The following is a 26,139-nucleotide window of genomic DNA, read 5'->3' as shown; positions in this document are numbered from 1 at the left end:
TGAGGCTCAATCTCTACCTCCCCACAGACCCTACGACTGTCCTATCGATTTAAAACCAAACAGTAAAATCCCTTATGGTCGTATATATCCACTCTCTGAACCAGAACTGCTTCATCTCAAAGGATATCTTGAGGAAAATCTAAAGAAAGGTTTTATTCGGCCTTCTACATCTTCAGCTGGTGCCGGGATCTTTTTCGTGAAGAATAAAGATGACAGTCTCAGGCCTATAATTGACTATAGACAACTGAACAATTGTACAATAAAAAATAGATATCCTTTACCTCTTATTCCAGAACTCATAGAGAGGTTACAGGGTGCTACCATTTTCACCAAACTGGATTTAAGAGGTGCATATAATTTAATTAGAATTCGCAAAGGTGATGAATGGTTAACTGCCTTTCGCACTAGGTATGGTCTCTATGAGTATTGTGTCATGCCTTTTGGTTTGTGCAATGCACCTGCAACTTTTCAGTTTTTCATTAATGATGTTTTCAAAGATTTACTTGACACATACATTGTCATTTATTTGGACGATATTCTCATTTATTCAAATTCCAAAGAGGATCACATACAACATGTCAGAACAGTTCTTTCAAGATTAAGACAGAACAACTTATATGTTAAGGCAGAAAAATGTATATTCAATTCTGATACTATTTCTTTCCTGGGGTATCATATTTCACCAAAAGGAATATCCATGGAGGACAACAAAGTACAAGCTATCACTAACTGGCCTATTCCAAAAAATAAGAAAGAGCTCCAGAGATTCCTAGGATTCTCAAATTTTTATAGAAAATTTATTAAAGGTTTCTCTACTATTGCAAAACCTCTCACACTACTCACCCGAAAGAATAACAAATACCACTGGAACCAACAGGCAGATGAGTCTTTTAAAGCTCTCAAACATAGTTTCATTACCGCTCCAATTCTACAATTCCCAGATCCATCGAAACAATATACATTAGAAGTAGATGCATCCGAATTTGCAATAGGAGCCATTCTGTCTCAAAAAGATTCTTCTACCAACATGCTTCATCCTGTTGCATATTATTCTCTGGTTATGAATTCAGCCGAAATTAATTACCCAATTGGGGAAAAAGAACTTCTAGCCATCAAGGCTGCATTAGAATTTTGGAGACATCTATTAGAAGGCGCAAGATTTCCAATCATCATATTTACAGATCATCGTAATCTACAATATCTAAAAACTAACAAAAGTCTTTCTTCCAGACAAGTCAGATGGAGTTTATTCTTTACTAGATTTGATTTTATAATCACTTATCGTCCAGGAGTAAGAAATACAAAGGCAGATGCTCTATCTAGATATTCAACTCCATTAACTGAGAGTTCTGAACTAAACTCAATAATACCACCAGAAAAATTCATTGGCCTCTTAGTGGGAAAAACATCTATTCTCAAAGAACAACAACAGAATGATCCATTGATTAATGATTCTAGGATTCATAAAGGTAATGATGGATTTTTTTACCATGGTCATGCACTGTATGTTCCAGAATCTCTTAGGAATGACATTTTAGCTATGGCACATGATATTCCACTTTCAGGACATCCTGGTTTAAAGAAAACTCTTCATTTAATTCAAAGGGATTTTTGGTGGCCGCATATGATTCAGTCTGTAAAACAGTACATACAAGGGTGTGCTGTATGTACCAAATGTAAATCTCAAAGAATTCACCCTTATGGTTTACTTCTATCTCTTCCAATCGCTGACAGACCTTGGCAAGATATTGCCCTAGACTTCATTGTCGATCTACCTCCCTCTTCTAACAACACAGTCATCCTGGTTGTTGTGGATCTCTTTTCAAAAATGGCACATTTTATACCTATTCACACTTTGCCAACAGCTTCAGAAACAGCAGAATTGTACATCAAACATATTGTCAGATTGCATGGGTTACCTAAGTCTATTACAACTGACAGGGGTACACAATTTACCTCTCGATTTTGGACACAACTCTGCTCTAGTTTGCATATTGATCGCCGTTTGAGTTCAGCTTACCATCCTCAAACAAACGGTCAGACCGAAAGGACTAATCAGAGTTTAGAGCAATATCTAAGATGCTACTGTACATTTCAGCAAGACAACTGGTCTTCTCTTCTTCCTACTGCTGAATTCTCATATAATAACACCATTAATTCATCTACCAATACAACTCCATTTTTCATTAACTATGGGTTTCATCCCTCTTATCATCTTCTTCAAAGATCAGAAAGTTCTTGTCCCTTGGTAAATGACACTGTGAATACAATTGCTGAAGGATTCATTCAACTAAAACAGATTTTACTACAATCTCAAGAAAGGCAAAAACGTTATTATGACTTAAGGAGAACAAAACCTCCTGAGTATAAGGTGGGAGATCTAGTTTGGTTGTCTTCTAAACACTTGAAGCTTCACATTCCCAGTAAAAAGCTTGGTTCTCTGTTTATTGGTCCTTACAAAATTATTAGGATTGTTAATGCTAATGCTGTCACTTTACAACTACCAAGTTCTTTTAAGATACATCCAACATTTCATGTATCCCTTTTGAAACCTTATGTTCCAGTCAGAGATCAAGTCTTGACAACTCAAGTTCCGACACTCATTGAGGATGAAGTATCATATGAAGTTGATTCCATTTTGGATTCTAGATTCTATAAGAATTCTCTACAGTATTTAGTTCGGTGGAAAAATTATTCATCAGAAGAGGATTCTTGGGAACCATCCACTAACTTATCAGCCCCTAGATTGGTATCTCTGTTTCATCGCAGACATCCAGACCGTCCCAAACCCTGATCTGCGGAGCAGATCGTTAAGGGGGGTGTCCTGTCATATCACAGTAATTCCCAATCTCTATACTTCATCTTTTCCACGTTTCACTGTCCCTTTAAACATAATATCACATGACCGTTATGCCTTTATAAGCCCTCCTCTCTAATTCATCGATGCTTGGTAATTTGATTCACATGAGGAGTGATCACAACTTTCAAGAAGCTCTCTCCATTTTCGTCAAGTTGTTTTCTAACTTTATATCTGCAAAGTTCTCTTCAATCACAGGACAGCATACTTCATTCTGAAACGCTAACTGACATACAGCGTGTCTGCAGTAGTTCGGCGTCTGACGTCATCAGCACTCCGGGAGTCAGTGTCGCAGCTCCTCTCTGTTGCCGGATTCTACACTGCTTCTCAGGACAACTGAATTGCTATCAAGCATAGTCTTCACATGTACACGCTGGTCATGAAGTGTTGGGTATCGTACTAAACATAAAGTTATTGCTGAAGTTACGCTAATATCATATGTTCCTAAGACTGTATATACTAACTAATCAAGCTTATACATATACGTTACTAATGGAAAGTGTGCATGTTTAACATCCTCTGCATATATCCTGGTTATTTCTGCATACAATACACTGCCATAACAATTCTGCTGCATTCATAAATAAGGTTGCATATGAACTTTACTAACCTGAACATTAAAGCATCGTACCTGAGTGATAAGCTACAATCTATTTAAAGAGATACTAACTGAGCTTCAATTACATAAAGTTATATTTTATTCTATATCCAAAGAGATTATCTATTGTTTAGCAAATGCTATTATAGTACTTAGGAGAGTATTAGCACACTCACATTGTTGTGCAAATCTCCAACAACTAAAGATAGTTGTTATTTACTTTTGACCTAAACAGGTCACCCTCAGTCAATGAGCATAATAAGGTTCCTAGTTTATCAAGGTACCTAGGTTTGGTGTGAGACTGAGTGGAGTAGATACAACTGGGTTCATAATAATTATATAATAAATCCTCACAGGGGTGTATTTATAGGCATTTTAAGGTTTGGGAAACTTTGCCCCTCCTGGTAGGAATGTATATCCCATACGTCACTAGCTCATGGACTCTTGCTAATATGAAAGAAATGAATTTATCAGGTAAGTTCTTACATAAATTATGTTTTTTATATACTTTTCTTAAAAATATGTACCAAAGGGTCGCTTTCTATTCTGTACAAATATTATCAATAACTTTTTATTTCAACTTTTAGTACAAAAAATATGAACAGATTAAGGGGATAATATATTTTTTTCATTATTCAGATAGAGCAGGCAATTTTAAAGCAACTTTTTAATTTACTACTAGTATCACATTTTCTTTGTTCTCTTGCTATCTTTATGTAAAAAACAGGAATGTAAAGCTTTTTAGGTTCAACACCCTGGATAGCGCTTGCTTATTGGTGGCTACATTTAGCCAGTAATCAGCAAGCTGTACCCAGGTGCTGAACCAAAAATGGGCTGGCTCCTAAGCTTTACATTCCTGCTTTTAAAATAAAGATAGCAAGAAAAAGAAGAAAAATTGATAATAGGAGTAAATTAGAAAGCTGCTTAAAATTGGGATTATCCTAAATTATGAAGGTATAATCTAGATTTTATTAAAGACACAGAGACGATTATTTTGCATTCTCTCTCTTTACTACTTAAATGCAGTTATTCAAAGTATAGATGAAAATACAACAAACTGTCAAATTTAAAAAGTAGACAGTAAAAAACAAATAATACATCAGTGACCAATCAGAATAGAGAACTGATTAAACTAAAATGACATAACCAATCAAATTGCTAATAAGACCTATAAACTGTCCACAATACAGCAATACATCCTCTTTCTTTGAAACTGAAGAAGGAAACAAAAAGTCCATCATGAAGGAATAACTCCAAACCAACAGGAAACCGAAAATCATGAAGAGTAGAAGTTTGAAGAGAAGAATCTTCCGTGATGAAATATCCAACTTGTCTAGAAGGTTAGAAACACAACTGGAAAACTGTTGAAGATAAGAAAAACTTGATTGAAGATCTGACTTTTCCAGAAGATGTGCAGGAACAAAGCCACTTAGGAGAATATCCTTATTATTGGTTGGCAACTGAAATAAATATATAAATCATGTTAATAATATAATACAAACCAATCAAGGGTGGGAATAAATATAACAAAATAAATTTGAGGAGGGAAAATAATCGTCTCTGTGTCTTTAATAAAATCTAGATTATACCTTCATAACTTAGGATAATCCCAATTTTATTACAAGACCAGAGACTCATATTTTGCTAGTTTAAAGCAACTAACAAAATAAATTAAGCGAGGCGTGTTCAATGGGTTTAAAATAAAATTGTTTAAAAATAGAATCAGAAGACCAGTCAGCTGCATCCAAAATTTGTTGAAGGGTAGCAGCTTTTAAAAATGCTTTGGAAGCGGCTGATCCTCTAACAGAGTGAGCGGAAAAAGAAATATCAATTCCTGCTTCACTCATAACCCATTTAACCCACCTGGCTATAGAAGTAGAGGAGACAGGATAATGAGGAGACATGAAAGATAGCAAAAGTTGATTAGAGGATGAAGAACGGAAAGAAGAAGTTCTGCGTTCATACTCTTTAAGACATATTACTACACAAAGAAGAGGTTCAGAAGGTAAGTAAGGATAGAAAATTGAGGTTGAAAAAGATTTAGTTCTTTTAGAGATAAAGAAAGTAACACCTTCAGGAGTAAAACGTTTAGAATTAAAATCTAAAGCCCTGACGTCAGAGACTCTACGAAAAGAAATTAAACACAAAAGGGTAGCCAATTTAGCAGTAAGCTGTTTTAAAGATAAGAATTCATTAGAAGGCCAAGATTTAAAGAGGGAAAAAATAAGATCAACATCCCAAAAAGAAGAATATTTAGGAGTTGGGGGTCTTTTAAGTTTAATTGCTTTCATTAATTTACAAATTAAAGGATGTTGACCCACAGGGAAATTATTAATAAAAGAATGTTTGGCTGAAATTGCAGATCTAGAAACATTGATGGTTCTGTAAGCTAATCCTGATTCGAAAAGAGAAGTAAGGAAATTAATAATACAACTTATATCCACTGAAAAGGGATCCAAACTTCTTTCCATGCACCAGCCAGTCCATCTGGTCCATGCGGAAAAATAGCATTTTTTGGTCCCGGGGACAAAGAATCCCCGAGGAGTTCTTGAGCTTGTTGAGATAAACCTTTGAATGATGAAGATTGCCCGAAATTGACCAAGCTATAAGACGAAGAGATCCTTGAATGATAAGATCGTGAGGATGACCTTCTGGATCTGACAACAGAAGAGGAAAAACGGGAAGAAGAAGAGGATGGTTGACAGACAATTCTAGAAGAGATGGGTACCAAGGTTGAGATGGCCAAAGAGGAGTGATGAGAAGAATTGAAAGAAGATCCCGACGGACTACTGAAATGACTCTCTGAATCATTGAGAAAGGAGGAAAGGCATAAGCTGTCTGACGAGGCCAAGGATGGAGAAATGCATCTATCGCCAATGCTTCTGGATCTGGACGCCAACTGAAATAAGGATGAATCTGATGATTCAGTCTCGAAGCAAACAGATCCATCGAAAAGGGACCCCTGAGAGATTGAAGCGAATGAAAAACTTGATAATGAAGTTTCCAATCGCTGGAATCTGTCAGATAACGAGAACCCCAATCCGCTGCGACATTGGATAATCCTGGAATATATTCCGCTTTGACAGAAATATTTCTGTCCAAGCAAAGATGAATGAATTCTTTCGTAATAATCGACAAATCTCTTGATTTTGTACCACCTAAACGATTCAAATAACGGACTGCAGAAATATTGTCCATTCTGAGTAAAATTGACACTGGCAAAGAATCTTTTACAAAACTTTTGACTGCAAAAGAGCCTGCCAAAAGTTCTAAGCAATTGATATGAAAAAGTTTTTCCCTTGAAGACCATTTTCCTCCTGTGATTGAAGGGCCACAACGAGCTCCCCAGCCCGAACGACTGGCATCGGATTCTATGATTAAATCCGGAGATTTCCCAAAAATGGCTCTCCCGTTCCAAGCTTCTATATGGGATAACCACCATGAAAGTTCTTCTTTGGCTTCTGAAGAAAGAGGAATCAAATGAGAATATGACAGACCTTTCTGAAGATGAAAAATTTTTAAACGTTGAAGTTCCCTGTAATGAAGAGGAGCAGGGAAAATAGCCTGAATAGAGGATGAAAGTAACCCAACTATTCTGGCTATAGTCCTGATGGGAACTAAAGACAAAGAAAGAGTTTTTGAAATCTCTTTTTTGATATTCACAATTTTCTCTCTGGGAAGACTTAAGGTAGATTTCAATGTATCTATTTGAAAACCCAAAAAGGTTAGAGATTTGGTTGGAGAAAGAACAGATTTCTCTTTGTTGACTAAGAAACCTAAATTTTCTAAAATATAAATAGTTAAATTGAGTTGAGAAGTCAAAACAACTGAATCTTGATTCATAATCAAAATATCGTCTAGATAGATAATAAGACGAACACCGCGAAGACGAAGCCAAGTAATTATAGGTTTCATCAATTTGGTGAAAATCCAAGGGGCTGAAGATAATCCGAAAGGCATGCAAGTGAAACTCCAGATTTTTCCTTCCCACTTGAAAGTAAGAAATTTCCTGTGAACTAAAGTTACTGGAATCGTGAGATAGGCATCTTTTAGATCTAGTCTGACTAAAAAATCGTTGTCTAGAAGACAATCTCTGAGAAGATGAATACCTTCCATTTTGAAATGTTGATAAACCACGAAGGCATTCAGAGTTCTTAAATTTATAACAGGGCGAAATTGACCATTTTTCTTTTTTACTAGAAAAAGATTGCTGTAGAAGCAATTTTGAGGATCTGAAGCTGGTTCTATTGCTTGTTTTTCTATGAGATTTAAAATTTCTTTTTGAACTAAAATTTTGTCTGAAACAGAAAATTTTATTGGAAATGGAAGGGATTTTTGAAGTGGGGGAGAAATAAAATCTATAAAAAGACCTGAAACCGTCTGAAGAACCCATTGATCTGAAGTTATTAATTTCCAATTTTGAGCAAAAAGAGACAATCTGCCTCCTACTAAGTTTTGGAAAGAATTCTGAGAAAGAGGGAAATAAAAATTTACCTTGAGATGGGCGAGATCTTTGCCTCGAGCGCTGGAGTCTAGGATTCCAAAATCTCCCTCTGGATGGGAAGAAATTTGAGGAGATTGGATTTTGATACAATCTTTGAGAATGAAATTGCTGGTTGATAAATTGAGACCTGTTTGGATAAGAGGCACGGCCGGGAAAGCGGCCTCTACCTTTCCCAGCCTGTTCAGAAAAACGTTCCTGATGAAAAATCTTTTTCATAGAAGTACGAACTTTATTCAAATTAGAGAAGGTATTAACATAACTGTTAAGTTCCTTTATAAATGTGTCTCCAAATAAAAGGCCATTAGTATCTGAATTTATTTCATTAATGGCGAAATCACACACCTTGGGGTCAATACGTCTAAGAATATTTCGTCTGCGTTCGGTATACATAGCAGAGTTGGCGTTACCCAGAAAACTGAGCATCCTCTGCAGCCATTCTCTGACTACGACCGGATCAAGCAATGAATTATCATATACCGCTTGTTCAGATAAGTCAAATAACTTTGCTAAAGGACCAATAGTATCAAGCATTTTGTCTTGACAAATTTTCCAAGCACGGTCCATGCCCTTCTTTAACTTAAAACCTGGAGACCCTATGAATTTTAAAATTTTTGGATCTACTTCAGGTGTAATACAAGCGTTGTTAGGAAGAATTGGTCTGGGGCATTCCGCCCTCATCTTATTTCTAGAATCTCTCTTTAATGGTTGTCTTATCTGGTAATCAATGAATTCCGCAATATCAGATGAAGGGCACCACTCCGCAGATCTAGGGTGGTGCAGATCATCTGCATTAAACCTAGGATTTCCTAGGCAATCAAAAAATTCAACCTTTGAAGAATCCAAATGTTTAGATTTTTTAAAAACTTTTTTGAGTTTTTTAATCTTCGGAGAGGCCGAAGAATTATCTGAAGAATTAGAAATAAAATTTTCAGATTTATTAGCATCCAAAGATGAGTCGGAATTAACTTCAGTATCAGAAATCTCAGATTCTTCATAATTGGCCAAAGCCTCTCCCATAAGTAACCTCTTGGGAGTAGAGGGAGTTACAGGGGTTTTTCTTCCTTGCCTGTCAGGAACAACAGAACCAGAGACAATCTGGCGAGATTTCTTTAATAATTTTTTACTAGTTTTAATGCCACTTGAAATGGGCCTTTTCCTTTTTAAAGTCTTTTTAGATGATTTATCAATTAATAAAGAAATTTTTTGTAACATAGAATTCATTGATGTATCAATCATCTTTTGAACACTTTCTGAATTAAGAGGGTTCAAATCTGAAGATTGAGACATAATTAAAGGATATATAAATAATTAAATAAACTTAAATAAATAAATTAATAAATTTATTAAAATAAGCTAATAAAAATCTTATCCAATAAATTTAACAGTATAAATTAAAATATATTGACCCCAAAAGATGTGAACAAAAGTCAAAAGATAAATTTAAATAACTTATAATTAACAAGAGTTATACTAAATTATGGCCAAAAGATGGAGACAGAGAACAAGGAACTAAACAGCAAAAATATGTCTTATTAAAAGAACAGCCGGAAAGCAACAATGTTGCTATCACCCGACTGAAACAGCTGTTAGTCGGACGAACTTGAAAAAGCAACTGCGTAGTAAGTGAGGACAGGCTGCGCATGCGCACTGAAGCCGGTTCCACACTCAACATGGACGACGGAACAGTGCTGCATAACGCAGCCGGGGAAAAGAAGCCGATTACAAGCAAAGGATGCTTCGTAATCGGCTGAAGTAGGCAAAGTTGAAAACCGGAATGAGGAAACAACAATGGGAGTACAAAAGAAAAGAAAAATAATAAGTAAGCTGAAAGGAAATAAAAAAGTTAAACCAAAAAAGAAGTAACTGCAACTAATAATGAAGGGATAAACAATATATAAAAACGATATGAGCAAAAAACAATAATAATAATTTTTTATTAACAATAAACAATATAGCAATACTTATCTTTCTGAAGCAGTAAAAGAAAGAGGATGTATTGCTGTATTGTGGACAGTTTATAGGTCTTATTAGCAATTTGATTGGTTATGTCATTTTAGTTTAATCAGTTCTCTATTCTGATTGGTCACTGATGTATTATTTGTTTTTTACTGTCTACTTTTTAAATTTGACAGTTTGTTGTATTTTCATCTATACTTTGAATAACTGCATTTAAGTAGTAAAGAGAGAGAATGCAAAATATGAGTCTCTGGTCTTGTAATAAAATTGCATTCGCTATCTGAATCATGAAAAAAAAAGTTAAGTATCCCTTTAAAAAGGTGTATTTATTAACTAAATATTTGCTTGCATCTAAGGAAATGTTTTTTAATATAAGTTCCTATTTCATGCAGTAAGATTGCAATTATGGTTAGGGCTGGGTTTTTTAATTTTTGGTAAGTTGAGTACTTTATTGTCCTGACGTTCTGGATTTTTCATTTTCTTCCCATGTTATATGATTGTGGCATTTCATTTGAAGTGACAGTGGGTGGGAAAGAGGTCATGCATTAAGGGGGTTCTCTTAAAGGGGCAGTAAATGCAGACATTATCTTACATTAGTATTATCATTATAATAATCAGTTATTTGTACAGCACAAAAAGATTCCGAAGTGCTAGACATGCTTATGAAAGAGCTGCAACTAAATCTATATGAAAGATGTTGTTGGAAAAAACGTCAAGCTAATACTGATGCATTTGGCATAAAAAATAAAGTGATTGTAAAGTTTAATGAATAAGTGCCCGGTAACTAAAAATAATCTTAAAAACAGGGCCACTTCATAATGCCGATCCGCCGCCCGCAGCTCCTGCTTTCTTTAGCATATGGATGACTAATCCGGCTTCCTCCAATCCTTGCATGCCCCCTTTGGCGTATAACTCGTGGGGCACGCAAAAATTGGAGGAAGCCGGATTAGTCATCCATATGCTAAAGAAAGCAGGAGCTGCGGGGGGAGGATCGACGTTATGTTTACCATAACGCAAAGGTAAGAATTTAAACAAAAAAACAAGCGTCTTTGTGAACCTTCATGAATTAAAGTGCCCCTGTTTTTAAGATTATTTTTTTTATCCTGGGCTTTAATTCATGAAAGTTTACAATCACTTTAACAGGAAGTGTGTGTGCATTTTGAACCTCAGGGACTAATTGCTCACTTGCTAGTAAGAACAACTCTTTCCACTTTATTGGTGGAGAGGTTCAAGTATAAAAAAGTTGTTTTATTTAGTACAGAGCATCATTTTAGTCAAATATATTTTTTAAATATCCCTTTTTAGATGCAATAAAATAAAAAAATACTTAAAGGGACACTGTACCCAAAAAAATTATTTTGTAATTCAGAAAGAACATGTAATTTTAAGCAACTTTCTAATTTACTCATATTATCAATTTTTCTTTGTTCTCTTGCTATCTTTATTTGAAAAAGAAGACATCTAAGCTTGTTTTGGGTTCAGTACCCTGGACAGCACTTTTTTATTGGTGAATGAATTTATCCACCAATCAGCAAGGACAACACAGATTGTTCACCAAAAATGGGCCGGCATCTAAACTTACATTTTTGCATTTCAAATAAAGATACCAAGAGAATTAAGAAAATTTGATAAAAGGAGTAAATTAGAAAGTTACTTAAAATGTCATGCTCAATCTGAATCACGAAAGAAAAAAATTGGGTACAGTGTCCCTTTACGTGCAAGTGCACTTCTAGGTATTTTGTTGTAATATTACCTGCGTTTTAGCTATTGTGTGTTAGAAAATTTTAAACTAAATTAATAACTAATTTTTGTGTGTGTACCTGTCCTTTTCCAGTATGCAGTTGAAAATGAGGAACTTGTACAACATCTGGGGGCAGCTAAAGATGCCCAACGGCAACTTACAGCTGAGGTAAGAAAAATATAATTTTGTTAATGTATAGATGGCCCACTCACCTCATTTTGAAAGAACACATTCAAATAAATATGTTTGAATTTATTTAAAGGGCCATAATACCCAAATGTTAAAACACTTGAAAGTGATGCAGCATAGCTGTAAAAAGCTGACTAGAAAATATCACCTGAACATCTCTATGTAAAAAAGAAAGATATTTTACCTCAAAAGTTCCTCAGTAGCCACCTCCCATTGTAAAGGATTTCTAAGCAGCATTTTAGTGTGTCTGTCCTAGGACAGCTTAGGGGATGAGCCTCGTGAACTCTCATATTATTTCACCAATCAGGTAAAGGAAGCTTACTATGAAATTTCATGAGAGTTAAGTCAAATCTCATGAGATCACAGTAAGAGTTCATGACCTCAGAACTGCTGATGCTGATTGGCTGCTGTTCATTTCTTCATTTTTTTTTATATTTTTACCTGCAGCTGGGAGCAGCTGAGTATAACTTTTTACACAGAACTCACTCTGCTGAGCTGAGGAGAATGTGAGGTAAAATATCTTCCTTTTTTACATAGAGATGCTCAGGTGATATTTTCCTGCCAGCTTTTTACAGTTATACTGCATCCGTTTCAAGTGATTTAGTATTATGTCCCTTTAACATATATTTCCCAGTGCAAGATCCTGTAAGGATATAACTCTTCACCTTGTTTTAGTATATATGCTAAGAGAATTAAATAGTTATAGGCTTCTTTCTGTGTTCCACAGCTACAAGAGCTGGAAGACAAGTATGCAGAGTGCATGGAAATGCTTCATGAGGCGCAGGAAGAGCTGAAGAATCTGAGGAATAAGACCATGCCAAACGTAATATCTCGACGTTACCACACACTAGGTGCATTCCCCATGGTAAGGAGGCAGGTTTTTATTTTGTTTTTTAGAAAGTACATGATTAAACACAAAAACCTATAATGCTGATCCACTTGGCCTAAATAGGCTGGACTGCTTTGAATATTGAAAAATATCTCATTAGATTTCTGAGCAAAAATGTATTTTGGAAATAAAGGGATATTGCATGGCATGAGATTGTAATATGAAATCTTCAATTATTTGTAGATTTAGAGAGAAAAAAAACCTTTTGTAATTATTTTTTTTATATCTTTTGTAAATTGTTGGCTTTCTCAACTCCACTGAGTATCTATAAAGTAGTTGGCCATGCCATGTTTAAACTTAAGTTTACCTATCGTTACTGCTGAGGACCGATATAAAACGGGCAATACAAAAGAGGCAGATGTGTTGGGAGATGAAATGGAATGTCTTAGTGAAGCGATTCTAAAGTAACATTGGGTTAGTGTTCAGCTTCAGTGCTCTCAGGAATTATGTGAGCGGCTTTAGCTGTACAGATATCCATGTAGGGTAGGATCACCTAACAGGAACTTCTACAACAATATATATAGAGTAGGTGCAACACCCTTCCAGACCCCCCTCTTAAGGCCTCCAAAGTAAATAAGTACAAAAGAGATGAAGGGGGCACTCTTAAATAAGCAAATCTTTATTTGACGATCAACGTTTCGGGACTCCTATCACTTTCTCAAGCTAATCCATAATGATATATACACCTATTATATAGGGTACATGTCTAAAAAGGTAACCAATCACCTGTTACTAGGAGGGGCTATATCACATATCAATGTATCAGAATCAAGCTAGCCAGATTGCATACCTAAAAATTAACCCACTCCATGCTGGTTAATATTAGAACAGAAGCAGCAAAATAAAGTGTCAAAACCCACACAATATTGCCATAATGTTTTTTGTACAAAATAATATATACTCCATTAAGAATATTTAAAAAAGGAAGACAGTGTTATCCTAAATAAATGGAAGCAAATTAAAGTCTCTATTAAGGCCTTTTGGGTACATGGTATTTAAATGCCATATCCATTTGGCTTCTTACCTATGGTGTTACCCTTGCGAAATGAGGTCCTTGGAATCTTTTTGAATTCACTAAATTCTGGACAAGCTTCCTGTAGAAGGAACCCATTTTTCTTAATAATATTAAGAATATGTCTACTCATAGTGTTGTATGTACTAACAAAGTTCATTCTAGTAGATTCTGTTTTTTTTAGTTTTTTTTACTGGTAAGTGTTGCAGTGGAACAATCTAGGGAGTTTTCAATGTCCGTTAACTCCTGAGTCTGATAACCTCGTTATTGAAACTTCCCTCTCATTTTAGAAATTCTAGATTTTCTCATTTCAGTATTAGAGGCTATACGATTAACACATATCATCTGAGATTTTGGTACACTTTGGAATGCTCTTTCAGGATGAAAAGATGGCTATGCGGTCAAATGTGGCCCCAGCATATGCCTATACCTAGTCATAGATGCACCAGAAGAAAGATTTGTGTACACACATCCTTCATATCGTCAGTTTTGTCAGGGTTGGTACCGCTACATGGATGACTTGTTCATTGTGTGGTGGAACCCCCCTGACAAATTATTAGAGCTAAAAACAGACATAGAGGAGATGTTCCTTTTCTAAAATTTAGTTGCAATGTTGATTGCCACTATGTGGAATTTCCAGACACTGTGGATTTTAAACATAATGACAGACTCAGTACAGATGTATTTGTGAAGTCCACTGATCCCAAAACCTTGCTGCACAGAAAAAGCTTTCATCCTGTAAGAGAATTCCAAAATGTACCAACATCTCAGGTGATACGTGTTAATCGTATAGTCTCTGATACTGAAATTAGTAATTAGACTCAGGAGTTAACTGACATTGAAAACTCCCTAGATTGTCCCACTGCAATACTTACAACTAAAAAAAACGTAAGAAACTTAAAGGGACACTGAACCCACATTTTTTCTTTCGTGATTCAGATAGAGCATGCAATTTTAAGCAACTTTCTAATGTATTCTAATTATCAAATTTCTTCATTCTCTTGGTATCTTTATTTGAAATGCAAGAATGTAAGTTTAGATGCTGGCCCATTTTTGGTGAACAACCTGGGTTGTTCTTGCTGATTGGTGGATGAGTTCTGAAACAAAAAAAGCTTAGATGCCTTCCTTTTCAAATAAAGATAGCAAGAGAACGAAGAAAAAATTATAATAGGAGTAAATTACAAAGTTGATTAAAATTGCATGCTTGATCTGAATCACAAAAGAAAAAAATTAGGTTTAGTGTCCCTTTAACCCCTTAATGACCGAGGACGTGCAAGGTTTGTCCTCTAAAAAAAGACAGTTAATTCCTGAGGACGTACCCAGCACATACTCGGTCTGGAAAGCAGCTGGAAGCGATCCTGCTCGCTTCCAGCTGCTTTCCGGTTTTTGCAGTGATGCCTCGATATGGAGGCATCCTGCAATAACCCTGCATGGCCACTCTGTGGCCCTCTCTGCGGCCCTCTCTGCACCGGACATCGATGGCCGGTATCGTTGGTGGGTGGGAGGCGGGTGGGCGGCCATCGATGGGCCGTGTGATGTGGAGGGGGGGGCGGGATCAGGGGCGTGCATAGACGCGTGCACAGGGGCGGTGGGCGGGCGTGTGCACAGGCGGGAGCGGCTAGGAACCGCTACACTACAGAAAAAAAATATTTATTATTAGCGGGAGAGAGTCGGAAAGGGGCTATGTAAAAATAATCTAAGGGATCTTGGAGGGGTGGGGGTGGTCTTGGGTGGGGGGAGCTACACTACAGAAAAGGGAATTTAAAAAAAAACAAAACATATTTTTTATCAACTGGGTACTGGCAGACAGCTGCCAGTACCCAAGATGGCGCCCATTAAGGTAGAGGGGGAGGGTTAGAGAGCTGTTTGGTGGGTGATCAGTGAGGTTGGGGGCTAAGGGGGAATCCTACACAGCAGCATATGTAAATATGCTAAAACAAAACACAAATATACCTTTTTTTTAGTACTGGCAGACTTTCTGCCAGTACTTAAGATGTCGGGGACAATTGTGGGGTGGGGGAGGGAAGAGAGCTGATTGGGAGGGATCAGTGGGTCTGATGTTTCAGGTGGGAGGCTGATCTCTACACTAAAGCTAAAATTAACCCTGCAAGCATCCTACAAGCTACCTAATTAACCCCTTCACTGCTAGCCATAATTGCACAAGCTGTTAGTAAATGATTTAAGTGAGAAACCTAAAATTGTGAAAAATGTAACTTTTTTTTTTTTTTTTTATTTGATCGCATTTGGCGGTGAAATCGCGGCATGAAATATACCAAAATGGGCCTAGATCAATACTTTGGGTTGTTTACTACACTTCACTAAAGCTAAAATTACCCCAAAAAGCTCCCTACATGCTCCCTAATTAACCCCTTCACTGTTGGGCATAATACACGTGTGGTGCGCAGTGGCATTTAGCTGCCTTCTAATTACCAAAAAGCAATGCCAAAGTCATATATATCTGCTATTTCTGAACAAAGGGGATCCCAGAGAAGAATTTACAACCATTTATGCCATAATTGCACAAGTTGTTTGTAAATGAAAGATATCAGTGTCCCAATGTAACTAGCGCTAATTTTGAAAAAAAGTGGTTTGGAAATAGCAAAGTGCTACTTGTATTTATTGCCCTATAACTTGCAAAAAAAGCAAAGATCTTGTAAACATTGGGTATTTCTAAACTCAGGACAAAATTTAGAAACTATTTAGCATGGGTGTTTTGTGGTGGTTGTAGATGTGTAACAGATTTTGGGGGTCAAAGTTAGAAAAAGTGTGTGTTTTTTTTATTTTTTCCTCATATTTTATAAAAAAATTTTTATAGTAAATTATAAGATATGATGAAAATAATGGTATCTTTATAAAGTCCATTTAATCGCGAGAATAACGGTATATAATATGTGTGGGGACAGTAAATGAGTAAGAGAAAAATTACAGCTAATCACAAACACCGCAAAAATGTAAAAATAGCCATGGTCCCAAACGGACAGAAAATGGAAAAGTGCTGTGGTCATTAAGGGGTTAATCTACTAGAATGAACTTTGTTAGTACATACAACACTATGAGTAGACAGCTTTTTAATATTCTTAAGAAAAATTGGTTCATTTTACAGGAAGCTTGTCCAGATATTAGTGAATTCAAAGAAATTCCAAGGGCCTTATTGCAAGGTAACACCATCGGTAAGAGGTTGGTACATGCCAATATGCACAATATCAAGGAGACACAAACACCTTACTTTGGCACACCGCGGCAGGGTACTTTCCCCTGCCTGTGTTGTGTCCAATGTAACAGTGTTATAAAAGGAGATGTTATTTCTCACCCCTACACTGGGAAAAAGTTCCATATATTTGGGCATTTCACATGCGACTCATCATATGTGGTATATTTCATTAAATGCCTATGTGGGCTTTTATACATAGGAGAGACCACACAGAAAATCGGAGATAAGATCTGTAAACACAAGTCCACTATTAGAAACGAGTCCGCAGCCCACTTGCCCGTACGGGCCATCAAGTGAGACAACTTAGATTTATGGTTCTAGATAAAGCCCAAAAAAGCACAGGGGGGGTGATAGAATTAAAGATCTACTTCATAATGAAGCCAAGTGAATATGGCGTTTTATATACAATGTACCCAAAAGGCCTTAAGAGACTTTAATTTATTTCAGTTTATTTAGGATAACACTGTCTTCCTTTTTAAATATTCTTGATAGAGTATATATTATGTTGTACAAAACATTATGGTAATATTGTGTCGGTTTTGACACTGTATTTTGCTGCTTCTGTTTTTAATAGGTATTTCAATATTAACCAGCTTGGAGTGGGTTAATTTTTAGGTATGCAATTTGGCTACCTTGATTCTGATACGTTGATATGTGATATAGCCCCTCCTAGTAACAGGTGATTGGTTACCTTTTTAGACATTTACCCTATATAATGTGTGTATATATCATTATGTATTAGCTTGAGAAAGGGACAGGAGTCTCGAAACATTGCCACCTTCATCTCTTTTGTACTTCGCTGTACAGATAAGCAGAGTGGGAAGAAGGTTGAAGATGCAATAGCAGGGGTAGAGTGAAGTTAGTATACAAAGAGAGAGGATGAAAAACAGAAATAAGTTTAAAATACATAGGTTTCCGCAATGTCTTCAGTGGAGAGATGGGTTTGTCATCATGCCTCAGCTGGGCATGAGCACCTGCTGGTGCATGTGGCCTGATGATGAGCACCTGCTGGTGCATGTGGCCTGATCATGAGCACCTGCTGGTGCATGTGGCCTGATGATGAGCACCTGCTGGTGCATGTGGCCTGATGATGAGCACCTGCTGGTGCATGTGGCCTGATGATGAGCACCTGCTGGTGCATGTGGCCTGATGATGAGCACCTGCTGGTGCATGTGGCCTGATCATGAGCACCTGCTGGTGCATGTGGCCTGATGATGAGCACCTGCTGGTGCATGTGGCCTGATGATGAGCACCTGCTGGTGCATGTGGCCTGATGATGAGCACCTGCTGGTGCATGTGGCCTGATCATGAGCACCTGCTGGTGCATGTGGCCTGATGATGAGCAGCTGCGGGTGCATGTGGCCTAATGATGAGCACCTGCTGGTGCATGTGGCCTGATGAGCACCTGCTGGTGCATGTGGCCTGATCATGAGCACCTGCTGGTGAATGTGTCCTTATGAGCATTTCTGGTTTTAAAAGCATTTGTGTTATAGGGACATTTAAATTAAAATGAAACTTTTATGATTCAGACTTTTGAAACTGACTTCTGTTATTAAATGCTCTTGGTATCCTTTATTAAAGGGAAAGTTCACCCAAAAAATTTCTCCCCTTTAAATTATTCCCAATGATCCTTTTAACCTGGTAGAGTGTATTAAATTGGTTACAAGTAGCTCCTTTACTCCTTTTTCAGCATTTGAAATAGCTGATTTAGCCTGTGGTATCGCCACCTACACTGAACAAATTAATACTGGAGTAGAGGCTATTGAATAGCCTAAGTATACACAGCCAGCAGAAGAGATTACACTCTCAGTGGGATGCAGGATAGTTAAGTAATAAAATGATACTTTTCCATTGTTCTCTCTATGTATTGAGCTTTGGTGTTCCAGCCAAATAAAAGATAAGGAAGCAAGTCTGTGTACATAAAGTGATAACATAATGAGACCTGATATTACCTTTAAGTTCAACCCATTGTAATAGGCTGTGGTTTCAAAGCACAAAATCAGCTACTTTATATACACAAATAAGCATGAAAATGGAATTTCTCAAATATTTTATACTCTGCAGTTGGTATAACAAGTCATTTAAAATACATTAATGGAAAAACAATTTTGCAGTGTACTGTTCATTTAAGGCTTAGCTCCTTTCCACAATAGCATTTTGATGGAGTCTTAGGAGCATGCACATGCCTTGAACACTATATGGCAGCAGTGTTTGCAACAATCGTTGGTAACAATGCTTTCCATATAGTGCTCAAGACACTTGCTTCAGGGCCTTCTTTAGTACGCTCTCATAGAAAGAAGCTAAGTTTCAACAATGAAGACTAAAAAATCAGATGGATTTTTTTTTTTTAATCATGAAAGTTTAAATCTTTATTCCAGGCCCCTTTAACCAGTTCTATATTCATTAGATTTAATACAATGTCTATAGTTTGTTACAGAAACAAATGGCTACCAGATAAACAGCATTAAGTAGCCAACAGAAGGGTACAGTTGAAGCTTTTCTCTTCTCATGCATAGCTGATCACAGCTTCAAATACTTGTGCTGTTTTATTGCTGTTTTTAACATATGTGATGTAACGTTATACTGTATCACATACCTTTTTGCCTATTTAAAGGGACACTGAACCCAATTTTTTCTCTTTCGTGATTCCGATAGAGCATGCAACTTTCTTCATTCTCTTGGTATCTTTATTTGCAAGGCAAGAATGTACGTTTAGATGCCGGCCCATTTTTTGGTGAACAACCTGTGTTGTTCTTGCTGATTGGGGTCTAAATGCACCCACCAATAAACAAGTGCTGTCCACAGTTCTGAACCAAAAATTGGCTGGCTCCTTAGTTTAGTTGCCTTCTTTTTCAAATAAAGATAGCAAGAGAACAAAGAAAATTTGAAAATGGGGTAAATTAGAACGTTGCTTAAAATTGCATGCTCTATCTGAATCACGAAAGAAAAAAAATTGGGTCCAGTGTCCCTTTAACATGACCTGTTGCATTTTAAAAGCTACATCATGTCATTTCATTACCTTTCTTTATACCAGTTCCTCTCCTCCATTGCTATCCCCTGAACCCCCTTAGCATGTAAACCTAAGAGTCCAGCTGTTTGTAGATCACCTTCTTAAGAGCTGACTACAACAGTGCAACTCTTGGCAGGGCCATCTACCCATTTGATCCCTATAATTGTTTTGTTGTACTCCGCCTTTGTTTATAGCGCTGCGGAATCTGTTGGCGCTCTACAAATAACCGATAATAATAATAATAATAATAATAAAATAATAATTTCAGTTCAGAGTTGTTTGAGGATAAAACTCACGTTATTTTTTTAGGATTCACTGGCTGCTGAGATTGAAGGATCCATGAGGAAAGAGCTGCAAATGGATGACCCAGATTCACCAGAGATGAAGTATGACACAATATGTGGTGTTAGATATTTTCTTTTACTTTTAGTGGTTATTTTCTAAGCTACATCCTTGATCTCTTTTGTGATTTATCTGATGTATCGTATAATATGTAGTGATCATCACACTGAATATTGTATATGTTATATGCTGACTTACCACGCTTATGCTGTCAACTTAAAGGGATAAAAAAAAAATTCTTTCATGATTTCGATAGAGCATGCAATTTTAAGCAACATTCTAATTTACTCCTATTATCAATTTTTCTTTGTTCTTTTGCTATCTTTATTTGAAAAAGAAGGCATCTAAGCTAAGGAGCCGGACAATTTTTGATTAAAAATCCCCTGGACAGCACTTGCTTATTGGTTGGCTACATTTAGCCACCAACCAGCAAGCGCAACCCAGGTTGTGAACCAAAAATTGGCCGGCTTCTAAACCTACATTCTTGCTGTTCAAATAAAGATAGCAAGAAAATGAAGAAAAATTGATAATAGGAGTAAATTAGAAAGCTGCTTAAAATTGCCTGCTCTATCTGAATCCTGAAAGAAAAAAAATGGCTTCAGTGTCCCTTTAACAGGATCCTCCATTTATATTGATTACAGCTATTTGTTTTTTTGCAATATACTTCTGTTAGCATAAATGCAAGAAATAACACATATGCTGTGAGAACCCCATGCATCATTATTCAAACACCACACTTTCAGTCAGCGGTAACTTGTATGACACAAATTAAGTCTTTACTGGCAGAATATACAACACAGCCAGCTCTCTAAACATGTATGGTGTTTGTATCCTGAACTAGTCACACATAGCATATGTGCGTATGCCTGTAAAACAGTAACAACTTTAACTAGAAGGATTTTTGCTAATGGAAAAGTATTGCAAAAAATGCTTCTATTTAAAGAGCCATAATATTTAAAAAAAATATTAAAAAATGATATGCTCTAATTCCAATCAGAACCAGCAGTGCTTCACGGATCCAGAGCAACACTTCTACTGTGCGTTTATCCCCATTGCAGGGGTTAAATACACAGTAGTGCAGGGTTAATAGTTTTAAAATGACATGCTCTAAGAAATTAGTTGCACATTTCAGTTTTGATTTTTCTATCCCTTTAAATATTCATTTAGATAATGCCTCCTCCCATTCCTTAGTCCTGGATTTTTAAATTCAAATGCAAAGAAGTTGAACCCTCAGTCCTCATAGAATTTATTTATATTTCTGGAAAAAATAGTGATTCCACCAAATTATTATTATCACGCCCTTCACTCTCATGCCCAGTTTTGTTCTGTTCTGTTAATAAAGTTTGTTTTGCGTATACTTAGCTTAAAAAGTAGCAAGTGCATAAGTATCATTGAGAGATTGTTTAAACTTTTTTTCGCTATTGTTAGAGTCTGGTATGGGTCTTTAGACAAAATAGTATACTTCCCTTGTGTGTGTGTGTGTTTTTTTTATATCTAAGTTATTGTTTAGTCACAAGCTATAAAATCTGTATTGTAAATGTGTGTTGTATCTACTTTTCAGTGGAAATCACCCCAAACGTGTGTTTGAAACTGTACGGAATGTAAATCAGGTAGTCAAACAGAGATCACTGGCCCCCTCTCCAATGAACATCCCTGGATCTAACCAATCCTCTGCAATGAACTCTTTAATGTCCAGTTGTGTCAGTACACCACGTTCCAGCCTGTATGGGGGAGATATCTCCAACATTATTATTGATAACAAGACCAACTGCATTATCCTAGAAACAGAATGCTCTGATAATGGGTAAGTGTGTTTTTTTTAATTTTCCTACTGTCAGTAGTGATAATTTAGTCTCAGGTCAAAGGGGCTGTAAACAATCTCAGTACATGCTAATGCTCAATTGTCATCTATTTTTATTTGTTTTCAAATGCTTCCTTTATATTTATTTATTTATTTATTTAATTAATAGCACATCAGGTGAGCCAATAAAAAGAGGCATATATGTGCAGCAACCAATCAGCAGCTATCTCCCAAGAGTACATTGCTGCTTTTGAACCTAACTAGGTATGCTTTTCAACAAAAGATACTAACAGAATGAAGCAAAATAAATAATGGAAGTAAATTGGAAAGTTGATTAAAATTACTTGCTCTATCTGAATGATGAAAGAAACAATTTAAGTTTAATGTCCCTTTAAAGTCCCTTTTTATCTTATTATAGACTGCCCTGCATACTAGACGTGTGCGTTCAAATGTTTTGGATGCCTCCAAACACGGAAGGACCAGCCGCTCGCGGCATTCTGCTCTTTTTAGCGCTGGATTTCTTCTTGTGAAAGTGCAACACACTAAGATCTGGATTTGCACAGATCCTAGTATACTGCACTTTCACAAGAATAAATCTGGCGATGAAAAGAACCGAATGCCGTAAATGGCCACATTCGGAAGCATTTGATCCTCCAAATGCACATATCTAATGCTTACTGCAGTTTAGGATAGGTTATCTGATCCTGCACCATTCTACACACGGATAAAATAACATTCTAACATACTACACAATGATTACTTGGTCAGAGCTCATTTATATCTGTCCATAGTCAGCCACAGCAAGGAATATAAGATAAATATACTTGAGGCTTTTTAAGGGCTATATCACTGGTAGGAAAACCCTGCAAAATGTACTAACAAATGCATATTTTTAAATGCTTATCAAATGTTTATAATTTTTGTTTTGTTTTATTTAAATATTTGGCAGTGTATTAATTAGTTTAATATCCCTCTTCAAATTCATAAACGTGTTAAATTTATTTTGTACCCTAAAAAGGGCATCAGATAGATAGAGAACAGGTGTTTTGTATGAGTAAATCCTGATCTATAATTTAATAACATTCAGTGCAAATATGGTCACAGAGCAGATACCACTGACAAGCTTTCAAACAATTAGATCATTAAAGGAACATGAAACCTGCAACGATAGTTAAGAAGCAGCAGTCATCATACCACTGATTCTAAACCTGCTCTAAAGTTGTGTTTGTCAATCCCCCCCAAACTTCTCTGACCAGGGTGATTGTTGGCCCCTGCTCAGGTGAAATTGGTTGCGCACGAGCATTGGGCGGCGTTGCCCAAGCAGCTGCTTATACAATGATAAATATGGCAGTGTATTGCTGCCTGCTAGCAGCTATGAACTCCCAGAGTGTACAGTTTGACAGAATCTTTCACATATATGTTGGATAGAACGTGTCCACCTGTATTCAGATGAGCAGACAGCATAATTTCACAAGCAAATGCATTTGCAGCTCCAAGCCTTGTCAATTATCCTGATTGAAGTATGGGGAGATGTTAGGAAGTGATCTGAGCAAGCCTGCACTGCAAGATCTCCAAAGGCGCATTCCCAGCTTGGCAAATGAAGGCTATTGCAAACAGTTCTGTAGTGTTCAGCGTTTCAAGAGAGAGATAGTAAATAATTTTTTTCTTTTTAAATGAGATTCTTAAAAAAAAAAAAATCATAACTTTAACACAATCATTAAAGTGTCACTAAAGTCAAAATATAGTTTCATAACTCAGATAAAGCATGCAATTTTTTTTAAAAATCTTTCCAATATACATCATTATCAAAATGTGCACAATCTTTTTATATGCACACTTTCTGTTGCTCCAGCTCCTACTGAGCATGTGCAGATGTGCACAGTATATACGTATATGCATTTTGAGATTGGATGATTTCTGTCACATGATACAGGGGCAATCCACTCACAGCAGCACTTTCCAATAAAAAAAGACCTTTATTTACAGCAGGGTCTCATAGATAAGCAACGTTTTGGGCCTCATGCCCATAGTAATACATAATTGATATCACATGAAGCATCAATATATAGCCTTACCCCTAATAGGGTAACCAATCACAAACTAGTGATACATACGCCCACCTCGTGACTAAAAACAATTAATGCAGCAGTTTTTTTAGATTTTTATAAAAACAAGTATATATCTGCTATTAATAAAAACATATATACACATATAATATCAAGTATCTACACAGCATTATGGAAAACAGTAGATTGTTTCAAAAGACAATATAAACAAATAATTTATAAGAAAGCAGTTAAATCCAATTCCCTTTTCAAGCCTACAGGCTGCATAGTATTCAACTTATGGATCCAGAATGCTTCCTTTCTCTTTAAGAGAAGTTCCCTATCACCTCCCCTCCTGGGATATGCTACAGTATCAATAATTTGAAAGTGGAGCTGGCTTATGTTGTGACCATATTGGAAAAAATGAGAAGACTGGAGCTTCCTGATTTTTACATCTGATATTACTCTTATGCTGATTAACTATTTCACACACTTAACGGCTGGTCTCTCCAATGTAGACCCTCCCATATGGGCATTTGATCCAACAGCATAGGAGGTCTCACGTGTAAAACAACCTCTCATATCATATTTCTTACCCGTCAATGGGTGTACAAAGCTAAAACCTTTGATCGTAGAGTTAGTTTCCACAGTTTAAACAGGGGATGCAGCCTGAGCTTTTACAGGTTAAATAACTCTGTTTTAGCCCCCTTATTACTCACTAAATCCATGTAACTCATCTCTCAGGTTGCGTCTTCTACTGAATGCCGGCATAGGTGATTGCCCAAATTCAACAATATGAGAATTACACATTTGCAATATAGACCAATGTTTTCTCACAACTCTGAAAATGTAATAGATTATTCCTGACTGTGGATTTTACATACAAATCTGTATTTGTTACCATCCTAAAAGTAACTTAAATACAGATTTTTATGTAAAACCCACAGATAGGAATAATCTATTACATTTTCAGAGTTTTCATCCCAAGAGTACAATAAGATCCTTGCCACGCAGCCAATTCATGAGGATCAAACGCATAGTGTCAGAAGAAGAGACTATGCAAGAAAGATTTAATGAAATGGCAAGGAAATTTCAGGGTAGAAGTTATCCCCCCAATCTGTTACATGGTGAGTTGTCTAATGTACAATATTCTATTGTCTCAGGACAGCAGAAACAAAAGAGAAAAGATAACCGGGTAATCCTGGTAATGGATCTTAGTGATCATAGCCTTGAGATAATGAAGATTGTGAGAAAACATTGGTCTATATTGCAAATGTGTAATCCTCATACTGTTGAATTTGGGAAATCACCTATGCTGGCATTCAGGAGAAGACACAACCTGAGAGATGAGAAATGTGGAAGAAACTTTTTTATTTGTAGACTATCAAAAATGATAACAAAAAAAGTAGGAAAGGTAGGAAAAGGTGTGAACTAATAACAGAGAAGTAGAAGATTCCTGGAATAAAGCATTTGAGTTGGGTGGGTAAAAAAATTAAATGACATCTGGCTATCGCTCTTCTAAATTATCCATTCCAGCCTATATTTTTCTTTAGTTAGCACCTACTTCAAATACACAGGAGATATAAATGTTAGTTAAAAATGTATTTGTAAATACTAATTAAAATTTCCATTAATGATGTTTAATAAAATAAATATAACAGAGGAGATCTGTCCTCATATGGACTCAGTACTAGTATTCTAAATTAGCCAACACACACTAAATAAAATAAAATAGCTTTTTTTTTTTTAAAAAAAATATTGTTTCTTTTTTCTTTTCCTCTTGAATATATCACAGTAGAATTTGTAAAACAGTCTTTATATACTATCATTTTTATCTTAAAAGGGACATAATCTAGGGCTGCAACAACTAATCGGTAAGATTGATCATAAAAATAGTTGTCAAAGAATCTCATTATCAATTAGGTGGTCAGCGATTAGTTGGTTAATTGCACAGCACCAGCTGCTTCAATCCGATGAACTCCTG

At 36.3% G+C, this 26,139-nt stretch overlaps 1 protein-coding gene across 5 annotated transcripts in view; it reads left to right on the top strand.

Annotated features, from left to right (window-relative positions):
- The window catches only part of TRAK1 (trafficking kinesin protein 1), a 353,264-nt gene that overhangs the window by 267,428 nt on the left and 59,697 nt on the right, over positions 1-26,139 (top strand). For all 5 annotated transcript variants that reach the window (XM_053714340.1, XM_053714338.1, XM_053714339.1 and 2 more), the window contains 4 exons: positions 11,750-11,824; positions 12,573-12,710; positions 20,277-20,353; positions 21,871-22,113. In XM_053714340.1, coding sequence (XP_053570315.1) covers positions 11,750-11,824; positions 12,573-12,710; positions 20,277-20,353; positions 21,871-22,113 — 533 coding nt within the window. The remainder of the gene's footprint in view (positions 1-11,749; positions 11,825-12,572; positions 12,711-20,276; positions 20,354-21,870; positions 22,114-26,139) is intronic.

The sequence above is a fragment of the Bombina bombina genome, chromosome 5 (genome assembly GCF_027579735.1).
Source record: "Bombina bombina isolate aBomBom1 chromosome 5, aBomBom1.pri, whole genome shotgun sequence".
In the NCBI taxonomy this organism is placed as follows: Eukaryota; Metazoa; Chordata; class Amphibia; order Anura; family Bombinatoridae; genus Bombina; species Bombina bombina.
The sequence above is the reverse complement of the archived record's forward strand: the minus strand, read 5'-3'. Positions and strand labels throughout refer to the sequence as shown.